This window comes from Euwallacea similis, chromosome 5 (genome assembly GCF_039881205.1).
Source record: "Euwallacea similis isolate ESF13 chromosome 5, ESF131.1, whole genome shotgun sequence".
NCBI lineage: Eukaryota > Metazoa > Arthropoda > Insecta > Coleoptera > Curculionidae > Euwallacea > Euwallacea similis.
Window position 1 is genome coordinate 4635410 of NC_089613.1, and position 21011 is coordinate 4656420.

At 34.4% G+C, this 21011-nt stretch overlaps 2 protein-coding genes across 2 annotated transcripts in view; one reads left to right on the plus strand and one right to left on the minus strand.

Annotated features, from left to right (window-relative positions):
• The window catches only part of S6KL (S6 Kinase Like), a 32842-nt gene extending 11831 nt beyond the window's left edge, over positions 1-21011 (plus strand). The window contains exons 8-9 of the mRNA XM_066390608.1: positions 20288-20491; positions 20545-21011. Coding sequence (XP_066246705.1) covers positions 20288-20491; positions 20545-20667 — 327 coding nt within the window. The 3' untranslated portion in view covers positions 20668-21011. The remainder of the gene's footprint in view (positions 1-20287; positions 20492-20544) is intronic.
• Positions 3664-12828, minus strand: bnb (bangles and beads). The gene is made up of 2 exons (XM_066390619.1): positions 12654-12828; positions 3664-5263 (listed from the first exon to the last, which is right to left on the minus strand). Exon 2 carries the CDS (start codon positions 5261-5263, stop codon positions 4133-4135), a length of 1131 nt encoding a protein of 376 aa, XP_066246716.1. The 5' UTR covers positions 12654-12828; the 3' UTR covers positions 3664-4132.

Consider the following 21011-nt stretch of genomic DNA (forward strand, 5'->3'; position numbering starts at 1 on the left):
TCTCGACAATTGATGTATCATATTACTTCAAAAATATTAATTTTGTCATTTGAATAAGCTTGCACTTACCCAAACCGGTGTCTTTTTTGGTTTCGGAGATACGAGTTAATAGTGATAAATATTTTCGTCACTTCGAAATTGACTTAAAACGAAAAGTCCTTAAATTCCATTCAAGGCCCCAGAACCCAAATTAATCGCGTCGCTCAAACTATTAAATCTTCTTCGGAAAATATATAGTTATCATATTTTTTCATTTAAATTTAAATCATGTTAAATTTGTCGGTGATATCAACGAGCAGAAATTTATGCTGAATTTCAAATTAATCAGGTACTAAATCTATGCAATGTGTTCATTTTCCTCATATTTTCAGACCTATTTACATAACTTTAAATAAAGATAAGTATGTCAATGAGACCAATCCCAAGAGCACGATTTAAAATATTCGCAGAGTCCCAATTTTTTTCCACGTGTTCAGACCTATTTAAATTGCTTTATTACATGTTGCCAGGAGCAGAGTTTATTTGTGAATTCGAGATTTACTAAAGCTACATAAATCGCTCGATTCTATAAATTTTCACTCTCAAATGATCCATATTAAATCAGATTAAATTTATTAATAAGAGGAATTTCCAAAAAATTTTAAATTTATACAATCTGTGCAAATGACTAATTTTTTACACTATTGTTTTCAGTCTAATATAATCCTTTTAAATCATATTGTTAAACTCGTGAAGGGGATGATTTTTTTTTAAGATCGGAGTTGAAATAAGTTTAAAATTTATAGATTCTGATTTTACGGCAATTCAAAATTTTTCATGTTTTCAGTTACGTTTAAATTGTAAATTCGTCCTTGAAATGACTACGTGAGTGACATTTATGTTGAGTTTATATGAATTCTAAATTTCCAAAATCTACCCAAATCGTCAGTTTATATAACTGTTCAATCTCATATAATCATTTCAAATCATATCTATCTATACAAAATTTAGTCAAATTTGTATCACTCCTTGTTCCGTTCAGTCACGGTTAAATCGCTTTATATTCTTAGATGATGCAAATTTTGCCTGAAGGGCGTTTATCGATTTTCAAATGAATGAAATCTGTAAAAATCGCTTTGTTTTCAAAATGTTTGTACTCTGTATAAACCATTTTAAATCATATTAAAGTGGTAGATAAGATGAAATTCTTAAGCTTGAAGTCCACTGGATTTAAAATTTTAAAATCCAAAGCAAATTCCTTATTTCTTACATTTTTCAGTTATTTACATTTAATAATTTTCCAATTCAAAATGGTTATAGCCACTTTACCACATTGCTAACAGTTTCATTACGAGCTATATTATTGCACTGTTATGTTTTTTTAGTCGAGTTGGCTACTATCGATGTACACAATTTAAATTGAAAATTTTGAAAAATTGCATGTGGAAATGTCAACTATTTTTCCACAGTTCCTTTAAATTAGTTTTCGGCAATTTCAAAATTGCTATACGTGCAGATACTTTCATTTTATAATTATTTTTGAAGTTGTACTATAATTTTTGGCTCTCAAAAGAAAAACCTATATAAAGTACTTATTTCATAAAACCATTGCCAACTACACGTAACATTAAACATGTTTGCGAAATTTAATCACATTAAATCTGTTGATGAGAAAAATTTCCTGAAAGTGGAGTCCACGTGGATTGAAAGCTTATAGAATTCACATAAATTCTTGTTACGTTTTTCAATTATATTTGCAATTTAAGTCCGATAATATCACCATTGTATAAACAATGCATCAGCGAATCTTACGTGAATTTCAAAAACATACATATGTAGGTGAAATTTACACAAATCATGTAGTAAATCGTTTTGCTTTTTGAACAATATTCAACATTTTTCAGAAACTGTCTGTCTAAAGATTTCTAAATTTGAGAGTCGTACTCTGTTGCATTTTCAAGATTTTTTAGTTAACGTTACTTAGTTGTGGAGAACGTTCGTTACGATAATGGAACAAGATGTAAATAATATATCAATTAATAATGTTTGTAGCTACAATTATGAACTATAATAGAACAGTGTACGCAGGTGTTACTACACAATTAAGAATTAAACAGAAATTATTAAAGAAATATAAATTAATATAGAAACCCACTTATTATTGGATTATATGTAAGTGCTTTATTATTATTTGAACTATATTAGATAGATGATTTAAAAAAGTGAGGAAAATATGATACAGAGTATCCCAAAAAGCCGGATGTCTTAAACTATAAGTAGTAAGTCTCATAAGAAAATGAGTATCACAGTATGCGGAGTTAACATAAGTTATATCGATTTCAATAATATTGAAGGTGGAATGTCATCTAATCCCACTTTATTTACAGACTACACCTTATAGTATGTTCCGAATAACTACTTTGTTGTCCACTTTTTACCTTAAATACTCTTGATGTTTACAAATGGGATATTATATGTTTTCATATAACTTTAATAAAAGTAGAATTTATTCAAATATATCAACGTAAAAGAAATTGATTTCCTTTATAAAAAAAGGAAGGAATCAAAAAAGTACAGAAAATTTTCATCAGCAGGATAGTAATAAATAATTTTTGAAATGTAGGGAGGTATCTACTTTTTTTAGCGTCAAGTACATCACAAAAATGTTTATTTAAATTAAAATGATGAAACTCCTATCACCCCGACGGAGTATTAAGTGGACACTATAAAAAACATCTGCTTATTCTTGTCAGTTCACACATTGTAAATTAAGAAACTATCTAATAAAAAGTCAAAATTTTAAGTAACAAGCATAAGATTACCGATTTCTTCGCTTAATTGACATTATTGGGAATTTAGTGGTTTTTGATATTCCTATTTGCGTCATTTTAAATAAGATCGCAATAAGTCAAATGTGCGCGTTTTTAAAGTTCAATTGTCAATCACGGGCTTAAGTATAAATAAATTCAAAAGAGAACTTCGCAGAATTCTCTCAGCCAATGCTTTTTATGAATCGGATGAATTGGAAAGGTTTTGTAGGAAAAAAGTGTTTGATGGACTGGGTTCAAGATTTGTGAAAGATGCTTGTCATTATTAAGCTGGTACCTAAAAGCGGTTGTTTGTATTTACTTGTTAAATATTTCTATTGTTTATCATACTATTTTTAAGTTTTCGATAGTTATTTCTGAGCAAATCTTTGTTAGACGAAGCTTTCCAAAATACTAGGGAATAGTGAATAATGAGTTTATCTATCTATCGATCTGTAGGTATATTTATTGATAGAAGTAATAGAATTGGGCCGGTTAAATTTTTAATAAGTTGGAATAAAGGTAAACGGTTTCAAAAGAAACCTTTCATACTTTCTACAGCCGTAGAAAAGCTATACTTAGTGTGCAACACGTGCGAAATCATACGAAAGGACCTATTTCGATGTTAAATGCACAATATACTATGTTTGGTTTTTGTTACAATCTACTGTAAGTTTTATGCTTGTTGAGCGATAATCATGAACCAAAAATTTCGAACCTGTATTTTGCAACTTTCTCAAATTCCATCCTCAGTATCTCAGCAATTTGTAGATGAAATTGGTTTGAAAATAGCTGAAATTAGTCGCCTCGAGCCTAATGAGCTCTTATGTGTTATTATGATATAATTTTCTTTTCAAAAAGCAAATAAAACTAAAAGTCTTACATGTATAAAACTTTATTAAAAAGTTCAAATACACACAAATACACTACCCAGATACTTAAATACTGCGCACAGTGGCCCTATCCACTATGAAAACCTGCACAATTCCAATAAAGGTTAAAGCTAACCCTGTCTTAACGCAGTTTTGGCGACGGTTATTCACAGATCTCTGAAATACAGTAGAAGTAATAAAAATAAAAAACAAAACATACAAAGGAATTCCATTTTTTACACCTACAAAACAAATAAACCCTACGTTAAATTATTGTTACTCTTGTTCCTTCGTAAGGTTTGAGCACTCTCGAGGAAAGGATTATTCGGAACGAGGTTCGGTTGATCCAAATGTTCGTACTGAAGAAAAACTTAGCGACAAATAATTAAGTGTGGGCCGAACAAGCGGACAAGCAAACCTCAACAGTTAAAAATCAGTCAATAAATTTCTTCACACATTAGGATTTGCTGAAATTCAAGAACTCGATGCGCTTTCTGCTGGCTGCTCGGGCTTTGCTTCGATTTTTTGGTCTTCGTGGGATTGGTCTTGGCTCACAGCAGCGGGTACATCAGCTGCAGGCTGCGCTATAGGCTTAGCTTCGGGTTCAGCTGACTTTCCTTCAGGCAACTTTTCTTCTGCTATGGTCTTGGCGTCAGTGGCGATTTGGTCAGCAATTTTCTGGGGCTCCTCAGGTCTCTGAATTTCATCAGAGTCCGATTTTGGCTGCTCAGATGTGAGCTCAGTAATGGGTTGCGTAGATGACTCTTCTTGAGGTAGCAGGGAAGAGTTCTCTTCCGTCTTCAAATCCTCCGACTTGGCTTTTTTCTCTGGGATCTGCTCCAAAGGCTCCTCTTTCTTTTCTTCTTGAATTGTGCTCCTCAACTCAGGGGTTTTCTCTTCGACTGCAGCGGGAATCTCGACTTTTTGTTCGCTGGGTAATGCCACAATGTCCTCTTTGATTTCTGAAGCTGCGGCTGACTTCTCGTCTGATTGGGCTTGAGCGGGAAGGGCCAAAGGTTTTTCATCAATGAGGGATTTTTCCGCAATCGATTCGGTAGTGGGTTCTTCAGCGGCTTTCGCGTCTTCGTTCTTCTCAGTTTCAAGAGTTTTGGTTTGGGGAATTACATCTGTTTCAACTTTCTTTAATGTGGGCAACGGCTCTTCGAGTTTGGGAAGCTCTGCCGGAATAGGTTCTGCAGCTTTGGGTTCTGCGGCTTTGGGTTCTGCAAGTTTCGGTTCAAGTTCGGCTTTAAGGGCGGGTTCTGCAGTGGTGGGCAAAATTTCGTCGCGTGCTGGTTCCTGGGCGTCCTTTAGAGGCACCTCAGGTTCACGTAAAGCAGCTTGAATGCTCTCATCCGCTTGTTTTGAGGGCTCACCTTTTTGCTCGGAGCTTTCTGCGGACTCCTCCGAACTAGTGCTGGAGCTGTCCGAAGAAGCAGAGTCTCTCTGTAAAGTCTTCTCCAAATCATGCTTAGCCTCATCCGACTTGGAAACTGAGGAATATGAATCAGAAATTACTAAGGGCTCCTTGGGTTTCTCTTCAGACTTTCCAAGGGGATAGGCCATCGCCGTGGCTACCAAAAGGAGACTCATTAACAGCTTCATCTGAAACAAATTCAAATTGAGTTTAAACGTATTCTCAACGGACTGCAAGCACTTAAATATTAAAGCCATTAAGAGTAAGGCCACGGAGGTAGCGGTAATTGAACTATCCCAGGCCGGTACCAGTTTTATTTTTTTTATTAGCGAACAATGGAAATCAGCAAAGTACGAGTGACATAAGAGTGGATTTTTATTTCAAGTTCAGTTGTTTTCTTTTTTGCCAGTAATAATGCCGTTGCGAGCGAAAGTTGAATTGGAGTTAAGTAATCTGAAATGCATTGTTGCCGATAAGCGACCGGAAAGCGTTTTTGTTAGAGTTGAAATTGCAATATTGTTGTTTGAATATAATAAATTTCCACGTGCTAATGGTTATAGGACCAGATTCCATCTGCCTATTGAGGATTCACACGGCGAGTTATTCTAAGCGCGAAGCCAGCGTATTCGGCTTTGTGTTTCTTCTTTTTCCATCCTCCAGGTCTTCTTTATTGATCTTCTTTTTTGCCAACCGGTTAAATAGGGTTCATCATCCCGTGCGTGAGGCTGTGAACCCTCGTTGGTTTGAGACATACAGGTAATCTATGCAACTTTTTACGTCGACCGGCTCGTTCCCTCGAGGGTTTTTCTTCGTTTTGCTTCGTCTGGCAGACTATAAATGCGTTTACCACGATTGCAAGAACGAAAAGGAGATGGTTTATTGCCGCTTTCGATCTAAGTTAGATATAGCAAAAAGTCCTCAATAAAGTCGCAGCTTCATGGCCATTCTAAAGCAAACATGATTACAGCAAACATTTTGAAATCAACAGGACTCTTCGGGTTTTTGTTTCATTTAACCATCAGTTTTTAGATGGTTCTCTTACTACTATTAACAGCAAAATGCTCCAAGTTTTGCTAGAAATTCGTGGTGCAGAAGGGCAATAATTCGATGCAGGAAGGGAGATATTGGAATAAAATGGGAAAATGTAATATTTGTCTTCAAAAGAATTTTGCCTTCGTGCGCCTAATGGAATATGCCTCAGAGTTATGTCTGAAATTGTAGGAAAACATGTGGCCAGATGGAAAATTTGAATGAGTCTATTTCAGTTGAATGTGCTTCAGACCTGTGCTTGAAATGTGCACGCAAAAAGACGTACGGTTCACGGCGGCCATCATTAGAAGAAACTATGATTCGAGGTGCTGAATATTGAAAAACTAAAAAAATGAATCTTTGTTTTCCAAAATATTGTGTTTACACAATCTCACACCTCATTTCAGGCTTCAAGCGAGTTTCCGGTAGCCAAAGTCCTATTAAACGAGGTCAAAAAAAGAGATCCAAAATAGAATTCTCACCAAAACACACTCTACGTTTAAAAACATTATTACATTTCCTTATAGCTATACCACTGATTTTTAGAAAGGTTCAGTATCCAAGAATTCTTCTTCAAAACGTTGGCATGATTTTAGAGAAATTTACTTTTTGAAAATTCTATTTCCTGCTAAAGGAATTACACGAGTTTTTTCGGAAATCAGAGTAATACGAACCGAAGTTCAAAAAGTTATCAAAACTCCTACAAAATCACTTTAAATACACCTTCATGCTCTACTTTTAAAACAATCTATAGTACTGCTATAGTTGCTCTAACGCCTCTTTTGAAATTGCCTCTACGTATCTTCATTGACAGAATCTATGATTTAAAGCACCGGAAACGGTACTTTACTACGTCCTTTAACAATCCGCAATCAGTGCTGTATTGTTAGCGAACCCATTTACACAGGACATCTGCTTAATAAGCCATAATTTGTTCAACCAAGTACCTTCTTCAGAGCAAATATCGCGCATGTTAGGCCCATTTCGCTTTTTAGCGAGGTTGCAGGAAACGTGTTAATGAAAATATCAAATATTTGCTTGTGTCGATTAAAAAAGTTTGTAATTATCAGCCAACGTTGAATCCAATCAATTCTTCGGGTCAGAGACCTTGATACACAGGGTTCAGACGATGTTACATTAAGGACTATATCTTCGGATTGGCAGCAGTTCCGCGTTTAAAGCTGCATCGTCATTTTTCTTCTGATGTTCTGTAATCTTGATGTACAAATATTGATTTTTGGATCTTGCAGCTACAGAAACTGGAAACCGCCTTTCTTCATGTCTGTATCAGATTTCATTCATCTTTGATAGAGAGACTTTCATAAGCGCGCTCTGTATATCTGAGGCGGATTGTTCATTCTTTTTTTTTTTATTTTAAAGGAGTAACGTCTCACACACTAAAAAAGGGCAAAAACATGAAAAAATTCATCTTCTGTAATAACTGCTTTACGTCCAAAATATTCGTGGACATAAAATTACTGTGATTTAAGCGTTATTTTTGAAAAGTCCAAGACGTACTGGGAAAAAGTTAAAACAGTGAATTCGGTTAGAAAACAAAAGGGAAACACTGACAATTTTATTGTTGATATTGACTATCTAATGTGAAACTTTTCAACCTTAATTCTAGAGTATCAGAGCTGAAATTTGTAAGGGTGAAAATGTGCAAAAACGTTTAGGACCTTCATCTTTACACATAATTTAAATGCAATTCTCTTAAGTGTAAAAGATATACATGGACAAGTGATTCTTCCTCAATATTCTGTACATACTAAAACATACACACTAAAACAAATTTAAAATCGATGAAATCAAATGAAAACAGCAAGAACACTGAAAATTCAATTTCTGACACTGATCGTTTATAATTGATCTATGCCGCTGACTTTAAAGTACTTTCTATTTTCGCGATTTCCGCAAACAAAATCAAGGTTTTCTGCTTTCAATTCCGAAAAATTAATGGGGAATTTGAAACAACAAAATGGATTTCATGATCTAAAATATCAAAAAATATATATTTAATTACACTATACTACTGATTTTAATGAGGTTTTAAGCCCAAGATGTTCACGGACAAACTGCATCATCCAACACTATTTTGGAAAAATCAGGATCGTACTGGAGGAATTTTTGTATGAAATAAATAAAATCAAGCTCAAGTTATGTTAATTTTAACTGAAAATAGTGTGCGATTCTATGACAACAACTCTTGTTGATGTGTAAGACGTCTGCCGTGCAAATGTTAAATTTGCAAGGAAACGTTGAAGCATGACGACTGACCCAATTGCAAAATTGGGCATGATTTGGTCAGTTTATAATAATATGTTATTGGAAATGAACCGTGGTATATACCAATACTGATCACTAGAGATGTTACGACATAAATGTATTGTCATGTATTACGCGATTACCTGCGCGAACAGAAAGTAACTCTACAGAGAAATGATTTAGGTACTAGAACTCTGAATGTTTTGAACAGTAATTACGATATGAAATGTTTTGTTTAATTGTAAGATAAGTTTTCAGTATAATTAATTTTGAAAAAATATTCGATTATCTAAATGCTCTCTTCAGTAAAAGGTTCGTTAGTATTTCATTTTCTAACAATTCTGTTCGTCTTAAAAACATGAGGTCAGTGGAATCATATTACGCACATAAATAAACCTAAGCAATAAGTGTAATTAACTGTATCAAATTGTTGTCCTAAATCGGGTTTAGAATCGGAAATATCCGCATAGAATGTGACGGAGCGTTGATGGTTTCGACTGTGACCAACCAATTGACCAACTGAGCTTGATGATCATTATTGTTGTTAAAAGTCTATAGGAGGAAAGTGATTTAGAATGAGATAGAAAACAACTAAAAATGTTTGCATCAAAAACCATTTTAGAATAATGAGATTTTAAAATTTGATTTTAAGTATTTTTGTGGGTTGAAGAATGAAGGAAATATTCAGAATTCAATCTGACACCACAGAGTGTCTTTTTTTATTCAAAATCCGTATGGTATTGATAAATCGGTTTTAACCCAGTAATCCGATTTTTTAATTAATCACTGTTGTCGATAATGAAAGATTATTTCCAAGTTTAAAGAAATTGCTTATACTTCGTCCAAAGTGTCATTTCTCTATTGCTTGCTCAGGTTCATAATGTCAGTAATGTCATCTAAATCATACAATTAGCAATGTTGCGTTTAGGGTTTGTTTCATAGGGGTCGACGAGATTCATAATTTGGTAGAGGATTGAGGAAATATTCAAAAATTTCGGGAATTTTGAGGTATTCACAAAACTGGAAAACATTTCCGAACGAATAAATGAATTACGAATTTATGAGTAAAACATGTCCAAACTGGTACTGTCTTTATCTTGGTCTTTTGCTTTTACGACCTCCTTAATAATGGAAGAAAGAGAAGAAAAATCTATAAGTTGTGGCCAAAGATCCAAGATAAAGTAAGCGCAAGAAGGGCAATATCGCTGAATTGTATTTGAATTGAATGCAGCTATATGTATACTCATTCTTATATCAAATGTGCATGGTGTGCATTGTTTCTGTTATCTTGTGTATAAAATATTTTTCTTCATATTTAATATTGTATCTAAAAAATAAAAATCCCCAGAATTTACGTGAAAATGATGTGTATTTTTAACATCATTTTCATTTCCAAGATCATTTTATGTTATTTTAATGTTGCACTGACAGTGACGGAAATCGTAGCGGTCATGTTGAATTGCCATTTTAATAAATAGAGTAAATCGTTATAATAGAATCGAATAACCACGATATAGAACAAAATTTTGATCAAAAGGAAAAGGAAGTTGTTAGAAAATCTCTCGAAAATGATGTATTCTGAGATCGAGTTTTTGGACTTTCAATTTGGTTTGAAGTAAATGAGGTAGATCAAATCGTCTAGCTAGCCGTGAACAACGTTAGTCTGCTGTTTCCCGTCCGATCACCGAAGTAGAGCGGCGTAGGGCGTGATTGCAAATGGATGGATAATTTCCTTCCGCAGGTAAAGGACGCGACCTGTGCAACATCACAAAAAGAACCCCGGCCCTCGGGCAGATAAAATACACGAGTCAAATGCCGTAAAAAAATCAAAACGAAGCAACAGAAGGCCAGCAAAAAGAAAAATCTTTTTCAACGCTGACCGATATTTCTCCCTCAGGGTGAGTTTCGGGTCGACGAAAGGTTCTTCCATTTCCGAGATTTTTAGTGAATGGGCTCGGCGAAACCCACAGTACCCGGCCGATAAAAAACATCAGGCGCTGGGTGTTTTTCGAAGATTTTCCTCGTGATAAAAAGAAAGATCAAATCATCTTTGGTGTTGTTCCAAACAGGGAAGAAAGGCGATTCCCAGTGTTTATTTATGGCGTGAATACTTTAATACCAGTTTACATTCGCGTAGCAAAGTTTGTTCTGTAATAATGGATTAAAAAAGTATCCTTCCCAACTTAGCGTTAAGCACACGTGCACGTACAAGATGTTTGCTTTTATTTAGACTACCTCTGGTGAATTAATTGATGGAACTGGGAAAAAAATTATTATTGGATGAAAATATTAGTCAGCGAAACAAAAGAGCGTCGCAAAGTTAGCTGATGAGATGTAAACATGGTAGATGTTACTATCGACGTGATTATGGAGAATTAGGATATATGCATACTACGTGCAACAAAATGTCACATTAAAATATGGAAAATGACAAATGTTTGGAGCACTTTCTATATTTTTGTTGTACTCAATGATCTGAAAAGCTGAATCCAGCATGAATTTTTTCCTGTTTTTGGCACAGTACTAATCCATGGCGGCGAAATTAAAGGAAGTGACGTCACCATGACCCCCCTTACGCCTCATACGGTTAAGGTTCAACAGTAAGATTTTTTTAAAACTAATTTAAAAGCCATTTATCTACAAACCCAAAAATCAACGACATTTGGCTTTTAAATCGATAAAAGCAACATGAAATAGGTGCCTCATTGTAATTTGCAGTTCTTAACAAAAGGTGAATCATTGCAATTTTCAATGCGATGATAATGGACGGGAAGGAATCGTAGAGCTAAATGCCAAATTAAAAAAGGCGTGGGCAGCCATTTTGCTTTTATTATTGTTGTTATTTGAGTACATTTCGTTGGAACTGTACGATTCCATGAAGAATTTGTTTCTAAATTAAAATAAGATACATTTTTGAGGAACGTTTAGGATATTCTGTCTCTTATTGTCTATCGTGAGAGAAACTAGAAACTACGGCAACATTGCTTAATCAGATGAAGACTTCCAGTTATATAGTTCTAAGCATATGTCAGGTACTATGAAAAGAATTGCGTGTGTCTCTTTTCAGATGTCATAGGGCTAGATTCGTGGATCAAACTATAGTTGTACCGTCCAGAAACCATGACCATATTGGTAATAATTTGTATTTAAGAATGAGTGTTTTATTCTTAATACAAATGAATATAATCGGGAAAAAAATTATCGGGGATAATAATTGAAGTGTTCTTTTGGTGCAAAAATGATCGATAGTTGTCATTCTCGATGTTTTGGAGACGCTTATAGCTCCCTTGATTGACAAACACCATCATAGTATATGTATATGATATCAGCACACTGAACTCCAAGAAGTGTTAATAGTCCACGACCTTTTCCTTCCACTTTAAACCCAACCATCGCCAACCCAGCAACAACAATAATAATCATAATTATCGAGTATCGGCCATCTAAATGTCAAGTGCATACTTGGTATTACAGTTGCATAAGATTTAAATAATTAATGCCGTTATAAGCCAGATGTCTTGCATCATGTATAGAGGCACCATTTAAGACGTATTACCGGTATCTATTGCTTTGAAAAGTTACCGGGTAACGGCATAAACTGGACGTACATTACGCAACAGAGATTGGTTCTTTTACAATAGGGATTTCTAATTGTCGGAAATCGGCTTTTGGTAAATATTAAATAGGGAAAAATGATAAGTTTGGTGAATGAATCGGAAGTTGTAGATAGTCTGATGCAACCAAACACAATAGAAACGCACGGTAGAAAAAAGAAGAAAAGGGCGATAGCAAGGACTAAAATTTTCGAAGTTTTTAATTCTGAAAGTCGAATTGTGAGTGATTTATGTGTAAATATTCACGAAATGAATTATATTCATGATATAACTTTTCACGGGTCTCTCAAATTACGAAAATATGTTAAATTTGGGCCAAACGTTAGATTACTGTTATTCACTACAAAACGGCCAATAAATAACAGAAATTGTTGTTTTTTAATAAATCCCATTTACATTAAAAAATAATTAAGATAAACAATTTAAGAGATGTGAGAGAATTTAAGATAATTTAATCTTCCCATATATATCGGTTGTTGACTATAGGACACGTCTGTTCAACTCAAAATTTTTTTTTTTAAATTTGTCATTCTCTCTATTACTCTCTAAAAAATCATTATATTTTGACTATAAAATCAACCTTTTTAACACTCAAAAATATTCGAAAAAATAATTCCGCATATCAAAATAACAGCGAAATCCTCTTTAAAAAATCCAACCCATTACCTACCTTTATTTATTGAACTGTAGTGTCGTTGGATACTAACGCAACAAGTACTTGGTACCAAACAAGTCTGAACCACTCTATTGGATGATAAGAACCTCAAATGGAACCTGAGCTGCTGAGTTACACTGCACTGGACACTAATGTTATGGCGTGCGCGAGGTGGTAGACCGATTTATACGTGGAGGAACCCCTCCCCAAACGGTGCATCATTAGGTACCATCTATGCTACAGGTCTCTCGGGTCAAGTTCGAAGATTCTGCGATGGTCGTACGCGATCTTCGGTTGAGTTCCCAGATTTGTAAACGGAAAATTTTCGTTCAGTTTCATTCATTTTGACTACTCACATAAGGGCTTGACCTTTAAAAATTGAGAATTTAAATCAATTTTTGAAAGTGTTTTTATCAATAATTCTAGAATTCAATATTTCAAACTTGGCGTGAAGACCCTCAGTCTTGGATTAAAAATGGAACGAAGTAAGAAAACTGGCAACATGAAGACACTGTTTTGTTTTGCTACTCTGGCAATGACACTCTTGTCAAACTAATTATAGTGTTATTAGCGCTGTAGGAAATCGAATTAGCAATAGAGAAATTAGTTCCCAAACGGTTACTTAATTTGTAGTAGTAAAATAGTAAAAATTTCTTGGAAAAAAGTTTTTCAGAACGTTCTTTTCTAGTCAAATAATATTTTTTAAACATTTTTGATGTAAAAAGATCAAATAGAAATTAAACTTTCTATAAGGTGACAATTTTCAAAGTTATTATATCGGCACTTTAAATTTTGCATGAAGAGGCTCAGACTTAATTTATGAGATCGTTTAGAACATTAGGAATGAAATAACCTTAGTAAGAAATGCAAGGCAATCTGGAAATGCAGAGCTACTCTTCTGTTATAAAATACTTATGACAATAACAAAATAATTTTAAAACGAATTTTTTTCGTTTCTTTCTCAACGCTCAGAAACGTTAAAATAACATGGAAAGTTTAAAAAATACTATAAAACTTAAGTTGCTAATGGTGTTATTATACCGAACTTTGTGAATTTCAGATTCATACATATTTAAAATCAGGAATGAATTAAGGAAACAAGAAAACTAACATCACGTAGTTTCTTTTTTGTTTTAAAACTCCCATTGCTAGTTGTCATGAGTTGTCAAACTAATACAATATTTCAAGAGCTGAAAGGTTTTTAATTTAATGACAGTTATTGCATGTAAATTTTGTAGAAATTATATAAATTAGAAGTAAAACTATTCGGAACTGCTAATTTGACTTGAGATTTTGGCACATAAGGATGTAAATTTCCTGCACCTTTTCGAGATATTCATATCGTCCTAAAATCTTACAGTATTTGTGTATGTGAAGATAAGTTAAAAGAAATAACGTTAACGCCGAGTTTCTTTTTTGATTCAAGACTGCTATGGCGATGGTAAAGCGATGACAGGATTCCCAAAGTAACTACAGCGTTGCCAAATCATGAAGATTATCTCCAACTCTTAGGAAAATAATTTTTTCAGTCACATATAATTTGTTTCGATGATAGTAAGTAGTTTTCCTATTTCATTTTCTATTCGTAAATGAAGTGGAATCCGAAACGGATGAATCATATTGTACATTCGTGACGATAATACCAAAACGACCTCATGACGTTATGAACATTATTTGCGGCCAATTAAGCTGTGCTTACACGTATAAGCATGAGACGCAGGTGAATGGTTATTGTGTGTTTATTATTATTATTTCCACTTAGGTGCGCTATTTTAAAGTCCTTGGCAATGGCAGTAAAGCTATGACCGACATTACAACAAGACTATATTTCTTCATAAGATTTTTCTTAATGATTCTTGAATGTTTCACAAAACATTTCTTATATTAACGCTCCTATCATCTCTGATAAGGAAGCTTGAAATTGTCGTGTTACTTCCTTGAGATTGATCGTGATTTATGAGGCAGTTCCTACACACTCTACTATGCATTCAATTATCCTTCTTCCTCCATGTTAAAGTTTATTGAGAATAAATTATAATAATAGTTTTATTTCTGTATCTCCCATTGTTCCGTGACCTATAATTTTTCTCTAATTATAAGGTGTTTTACTTGGATGTACCTCATCAGCAATTACCACATCGTTATTTCCACTGAAGAGGATGCTAATCCGCGTTTTTTTTTCGTTCGTGTAAAATATTTTCAATTATTTTAGTAATTATTGTTGTTAATTGAAATTCCGCCTGGATATCCATTTTATTAAACGCATCTAATCTGAGATCGTTGTTAATATTCTAATCCATGTCTATGACCATTGCCATTTTCATTGCGCTTGCATAGGAAGTTATTCTAATACCAATTGTAGCTCCGTCGATATATCAGAGGTTGAGGCCAGATCACGTCAAACGGAAGTAATTTTTGTCAATTTTACAATTCCGAAAAGTGTAACCTGGTCCTTGATTCATTAAATTCATTGTTTTGAACTTTTGAAGGTTGCAACATGCGTTTGTGCTTTACCCACGTTTGTCGGCTGCTCCCGAATGACAGGATCATACCCTGATGATAATTGGCTAATGACCGAACAAATTATGTTCTTTAATTAGGAGGAAATAAGAAAATTTCTTTGTTTAATCTTTAGTTGATACTGGATATTGTGATCAGTAAAAATAAACTTCCAGCAGACGTCGCAGTATCAGAGGCATTTGAAGCTTTTTTCAAATGTCTTGATTGACTTGTCATGAGTTATTCTGATAACGTGGCACTTTTCTTTTGTCTCGAAACCTGTCAAACCGAGCTGTCAACTCTAGCAGCATTGTCAGGATTTTGGAATGAATCGATGTGCAATTTCTGTCTCAAGAAAGATTAGAAGAAAAAGATAACAGCTTGCCCTAAGTATGTCGAATTTTCATTTTTTTAAAAATTTTACCGTTTAATCTTGCATTCCTGCAGGACTTGGCCCAATTTATGGTACTATCTGCAAGTTTTATTAACCCATAAAATGAAGAGATGCACCGAACGTGCTGGCAATTAAACAGAGATAATTTACAGGGTACTTAAGCAACTGAAAATATCGTAAAATCAGTTAGGTGGTTTTATATCATGCTGATCCTGGTTTATATATAGGATTTATTGGTAAAAATTGTGAGAAATTCCTCGTGCATCCTCGAAGAGTGCTTAAAATAGCCTTAAAGGTAATATGGGTAATTAAATTATTATGGGAGTGCACATGCATCAAGAAGTCAAACGGTAATTTTGTGGCACAATTTAATTACACAAAAGTTCAACGACTAGTCAGCGTCTTCCATGAAGTAATTTCGAATCCGGCCGTAGAAATGTATATCTCATAACGTTCTACTAAAATCAAAGAGTCTAGAAATTTTTATTACAACTCTGCATGTTCAGAGTCGGATCAGGTTCCTGTGCTTAGGAAAAGAAACGCTTGTCTTTAGAATCCGTGAACACAAATTATAACAGCCCCTGGAAATTCATTTAAAATATTTAATTTTGCAAGCATTGCAAAATAGGGTTGTGTACTTCCAATGTTGGAAAAAATCCTTTATAAAATTCAAGATTTGAAGTTCTGATTCTACGAAATCAGGGTCGTACAGTGCAGATTTCTGAAATACGATAACTGGGGAAGAATTCGCATGTCAACACTTTCCTTTTAAGATAGAGCTGCGCTTGAAAATGTGTGGTATTTGTTCACGAAACATAAATTCAGCCTAAGAAAAACAATTTTCTGGAATTCCCAGCAAATTTCTAGAACCTTTACTGAAAATGTCATACTATGTACGTTTTTTTGTCACAAGAAAAATCTTCAAAATACAACGGGCCTGGTGTGCTGGCAACCGAGGAGTGTGACACTCACCGAAGTGCCTACTCACTAAAAACCTTGAAGCCTTCTCCCGCAAGAACCTTCTCTAATTCTGGAATTCTCTCTGAGAGATACATCGTCATAGTTGGAGAGGACTACGAGTAGTTACTATCTGCTCCGCTTGTCTTCTGTTAATTGATTCCGCGCTCTCCTCTTCTGTTGTTGTTTTTATATCTTTTGCCTCTTTGGGCTATTTCGGTATTGTTGTATTTTTTTTCGCCCTTTGCGTAATCGAGAGGGCTTTCGTGATGGTTTCGCGCTTCCTCATGCTCGATTTGTGGTGCGGATTACAATGTGCGGGACAACGCCACTGGTCTTCTTCCCAATCACTTTGTCCATGCCCTTCTGATTCGGTGTTGTGTTGTTACCTGTTGATCCTGAATAATACATTCTACAGAAATGTTTACTTTTTTCTTCAACTATGAAAATTGTACATATTATATACCTAAGTAAATATCAAATTTACACCCAGGTTCAAAGAGCAGTAATCTTCCATTAATCATTTACTTAACACGGTTTTACTTTTGGTATTATCATTTGATTCATCATAAGACAGTGGAGGTGCAAATTGTTAAATCAAATTAATGTTGGGTTGGTAATCCATAAACAAACAATAAACAAATGAGCAATGAAAATTCGGGGAGAATGTCGTAATGTCCATCTACACGGTGTCCAAAAACTTCGAAGCTCGATTTGTGCACTTAAACTGGACAAAAACGTCATGTTTAGTTCGGGCACCATCAGGTGTAGTGACACAAAGGCTCCTAGGCAGGAAGCACGCAATTACTGCAATCTTCTTACAGAATTGCTAGCTTATATTTTTGATATTCCTGCACTTTTATCACCCCGCTAATAGACCCTAAAGAAGCGATAACTGGCACTAAAGCCATTAACTTCAAAATTTCTAATGAGCGACATTGTCGCAGTACTGGATTGCAATGAAACCTGCAAACTTGCATCTTTCACCAGAGTCCCAGCAACCCAAGTTAACCTTCCTACATAACAAAAGTTTAATTACAATTAATTAGCTATTCGATTACTGTCCTGCGGTTCACGCCTTTCTGTGAAGTGTGGTGCATTCAAAGCAACATTAGCAGCATGCAAATACCACTCGTTTTATTACTTGTTAATGAACCCATGCAAGTAATATCAATAAGGAAACGTTAGTTGATTTGACATTTTACGACTTGGTTTCATTAGTGCATGTACAGAACAAGGACAAACTGTTCCTTGGCTTCTTTCCAGAATCGATGTTGTTTCTTCGTCCAAAGAAATAATTATCCTATTTAGTCCAATCGAGAGGTATGTAGAGTGCTTATTCAATTTACAAGGTTTCCTATGTATACGAACGACTGCCATAAAAGGATGTCCGAAATGAATTCGTATGGATGCCTGAGAACGATTTGTTCCTTAAATTGGACGGTACAAAAGTAATGACACCGAGGTCAACAACTGGATAAAAATTAGTTTGGTTTTTATTACTTCAAATTGGGGGGCATGGACCCATATAAAACTTAGATGACTGTAGAAAGTAGGGCGCTTTGAAGAAGATTGCATATTTAAAGTCAATTTTTTAATGGTGGCCCATCTATGAGAGCCAAAAAGATGATTTGCTTTTAGAGTGTTTGCGAATTTCGTGAACTCATTTGCAGGATTTTTTAATGATTCATTCTCTATTAATTAAAAATACAGGAAATTTCTTTACTAGGACGTACACGCAACTGAATCTATAATATAGCCCATTAATTTGCGGTCGTTGATGATACTTACCCACTCAATCTTATTGTGGTGCTCGAGAATATGAGTCTGGCCTTGATGCAGATGCACGTGATTTGAAAATTACGTTGTATAATTTCCTCTATTCTTCAGATTATGAACCTTGTTTTGAGGCAGTTAAGAAAGCGGTCAGGGGCAATCATAGAATGATGAGGCAGAAATTGCAATTTCATTTTTAACTTTCAAATTTTCGATCAATTTTGAAATTCCCTTCGAGAGCCAACAACTATTTTTTTACTAGTTCACCCTATATATTTTAGCATATTTCAAAACTACATGCCATAAGGATTATTTCAGATACATCCATTCCAATATTTATCTCTAACCGTGTTTTAGATTCTGAACCTGAAAGAATTTGTTACATTTGTTACAAACTTGAAGTTTCGATATCCAAAGAGTCTCTATTTTATAAATCACACTGTATGTTTTTACATATTTAAAAGCGACATATCAAAAGGTTTATTTTAGACACATCCATCTCTTTTCTTTCTCTAAAAAGATTTAAAGCCTCAAACAAACAAATTTTATCCAAAACTCCAGTTTCATCGCTAATCGGCGGCCAAAGTCTTTTTTTAATGGTTCATTTGGTATATTATTGGACATTTAGAAACTACATAGCATTAGAACGTTTATATTCGTTCCGTGTATATCTTGATGCAATTCCTCCAGAAAATTTCACGGCAAAATTTAAGGCACCCAAAGTCCCGAAAACTGAAGAAACCTCTCTCGTTTGGCAACGTGACATTTTAAAATAAAAGAAAGTTACATTGTTGTCACTTTTAGGTGAATTTAAACTTTGACAGCTTTAAAAACCTACAAATTGCGTCGGTGATGGGTTAAGTGTTATATAAAACTCCAAAAATTTATTTTGCAATGTGTGGAACTTAAAAGCCGATTTTTCAAAAAGTAGAGGTGTATCGAATTAGATTAGTTAGAGGGTTAGAATCGAGAAAAACGAATGGATTGCTAGTTTTTTCAAAAATTAGTATCACATTCAAATCTTAGATGAAAGTTACGGTACTAACTTACGTAGTATTTAAAAATTGAAAGATTTTATAATTTCTAGGATTTGCCAAAGTAAATTTCCCAAAAATCAGAAACCTAGAAACCCGAAGATCATACATTTTTAAAAATAAAAGAACGGTGCATTGTGGCTATTTTCTTACGAGATTTCCCATTTTTGCAACTTCTTCATGGATGTAATCAATTTCATCCAATATATCTGCTATAAATCTTCCACTTTCTTGTGAACTCTCGTTTTAGGTTTCTTTTGGATGATTATTTAACTTTTTCTCTGTTTTTAGTCAATTTTGAACTCGAGATCTAATTTTTGGAAAAAATCAAATTAAAAATCAATTAAAGGTGTTCCAATTTTCCTGTACGTAATTTTGTGAGCCATTTTCAAAACGACATTGAAATGAGACTTTTCTGTAAAAGTTTGCAAATTCTGAAGCTTCAGTGTGAAATTATAGCAATGCGTCTAAATTCTTAAACTCAACAAACAATGGCGTTTGGTCTGGTACGATTTACTATTATGGTGAAGTGAGTTTTTTCACGACTTGCCCATTGTCCCATGGCACAAGAAACTATTAATAATTCAAAAGCGGCATCTAAAATGGGTTGATGGGACTATAAAGTGCGTTCTCTATGAGACGAGCTTTTACGACCGAGGGACCTTCGCTCCGGAGGAGAAAAACTCGGTCTTCTCAAAGGAAATGGTTACTTATAAATAGTTTTGCAATCGTAGACATAAAAATGGCCGATTTGTGTGCACATCAACTTGATTGCCCACTCTGTCAGTTAACGACGAGATCAACTCGAAATGCTAATAATCTCTATCTTCAGATGGGATCAGGATCTTTTGCTACGGTGCTTTGGTCTATTAATACGATGATACTGGTTTATTTTTATTTACCAGGTAGTACTTATTAACATAATAAAGCAGGAGAATGAGTCTGGTAATAAATGCCATAAAATTAAATCTCTAATTTTATTGCTATAGAAGGCTGCCTTGGACTTGCACCCTCACGAAATCCCTATCAGCAAAGTGATCCTGCCCGAAGGAGTGTTTCTAGACATCCCTTCCAGGGATCTTCTCCTCAGGCTTTTAGAAGTGCAACCGCAAAAGAGGCTTCACTCAGTGCGAGCATTGGGAACTCTAGCTTTTTATAAGGGCTACGACATTGAGGAGGTCAGAGGAAAAAAGGTAAGAAGCCAGATTGATTATGTACTCTGTTTAATCCAGTATAATACTTTCAGAGTAAAGCCAAAACTTTACTGGTTAAACACTATGGTGCGGACTACCAAAAAAGAAAAGAAAAAGTTCCATCCTTTGAAGATTTCGATGAGGTTCTTATTGATGATATTTCAGGAGAGAAATGATGCTAAAAAATTTCCTATTTTTGCCGTTTTTCTCATACTTGACCACCATTTCTTTCGAACAATAATCCGTCCGATAAATCGTGCCAATATTCTAGTTATTAAGTAACACGAGAATCTCCGGTATTATCATACTTAATTATAGTCCAAGTAATACATAATTCAATTTGTTTTATCGCGAGGCGAAATGGTTTCTTGTTAACTTACACCACAAAATTTAATAACACCTTATTGTTTAGGTATGAATAATCTGTCTTAATGATGAAACCATCATGCTGTGGTAAATGTTTGCGTTGCAATTTACTTTTTAGGTAATCTTACAATTATATTGTTTATTACAATTATAA

Excerpts from the sequence above, each read along its gene's own strand:
- bnb (XM_066390619.1), bottom strand. The coding sequence starts at position 5,263 with ATGAAGCTGTTAATGAGTCTCCTTTTGGTAGCCACGGCGATGGCCTAT.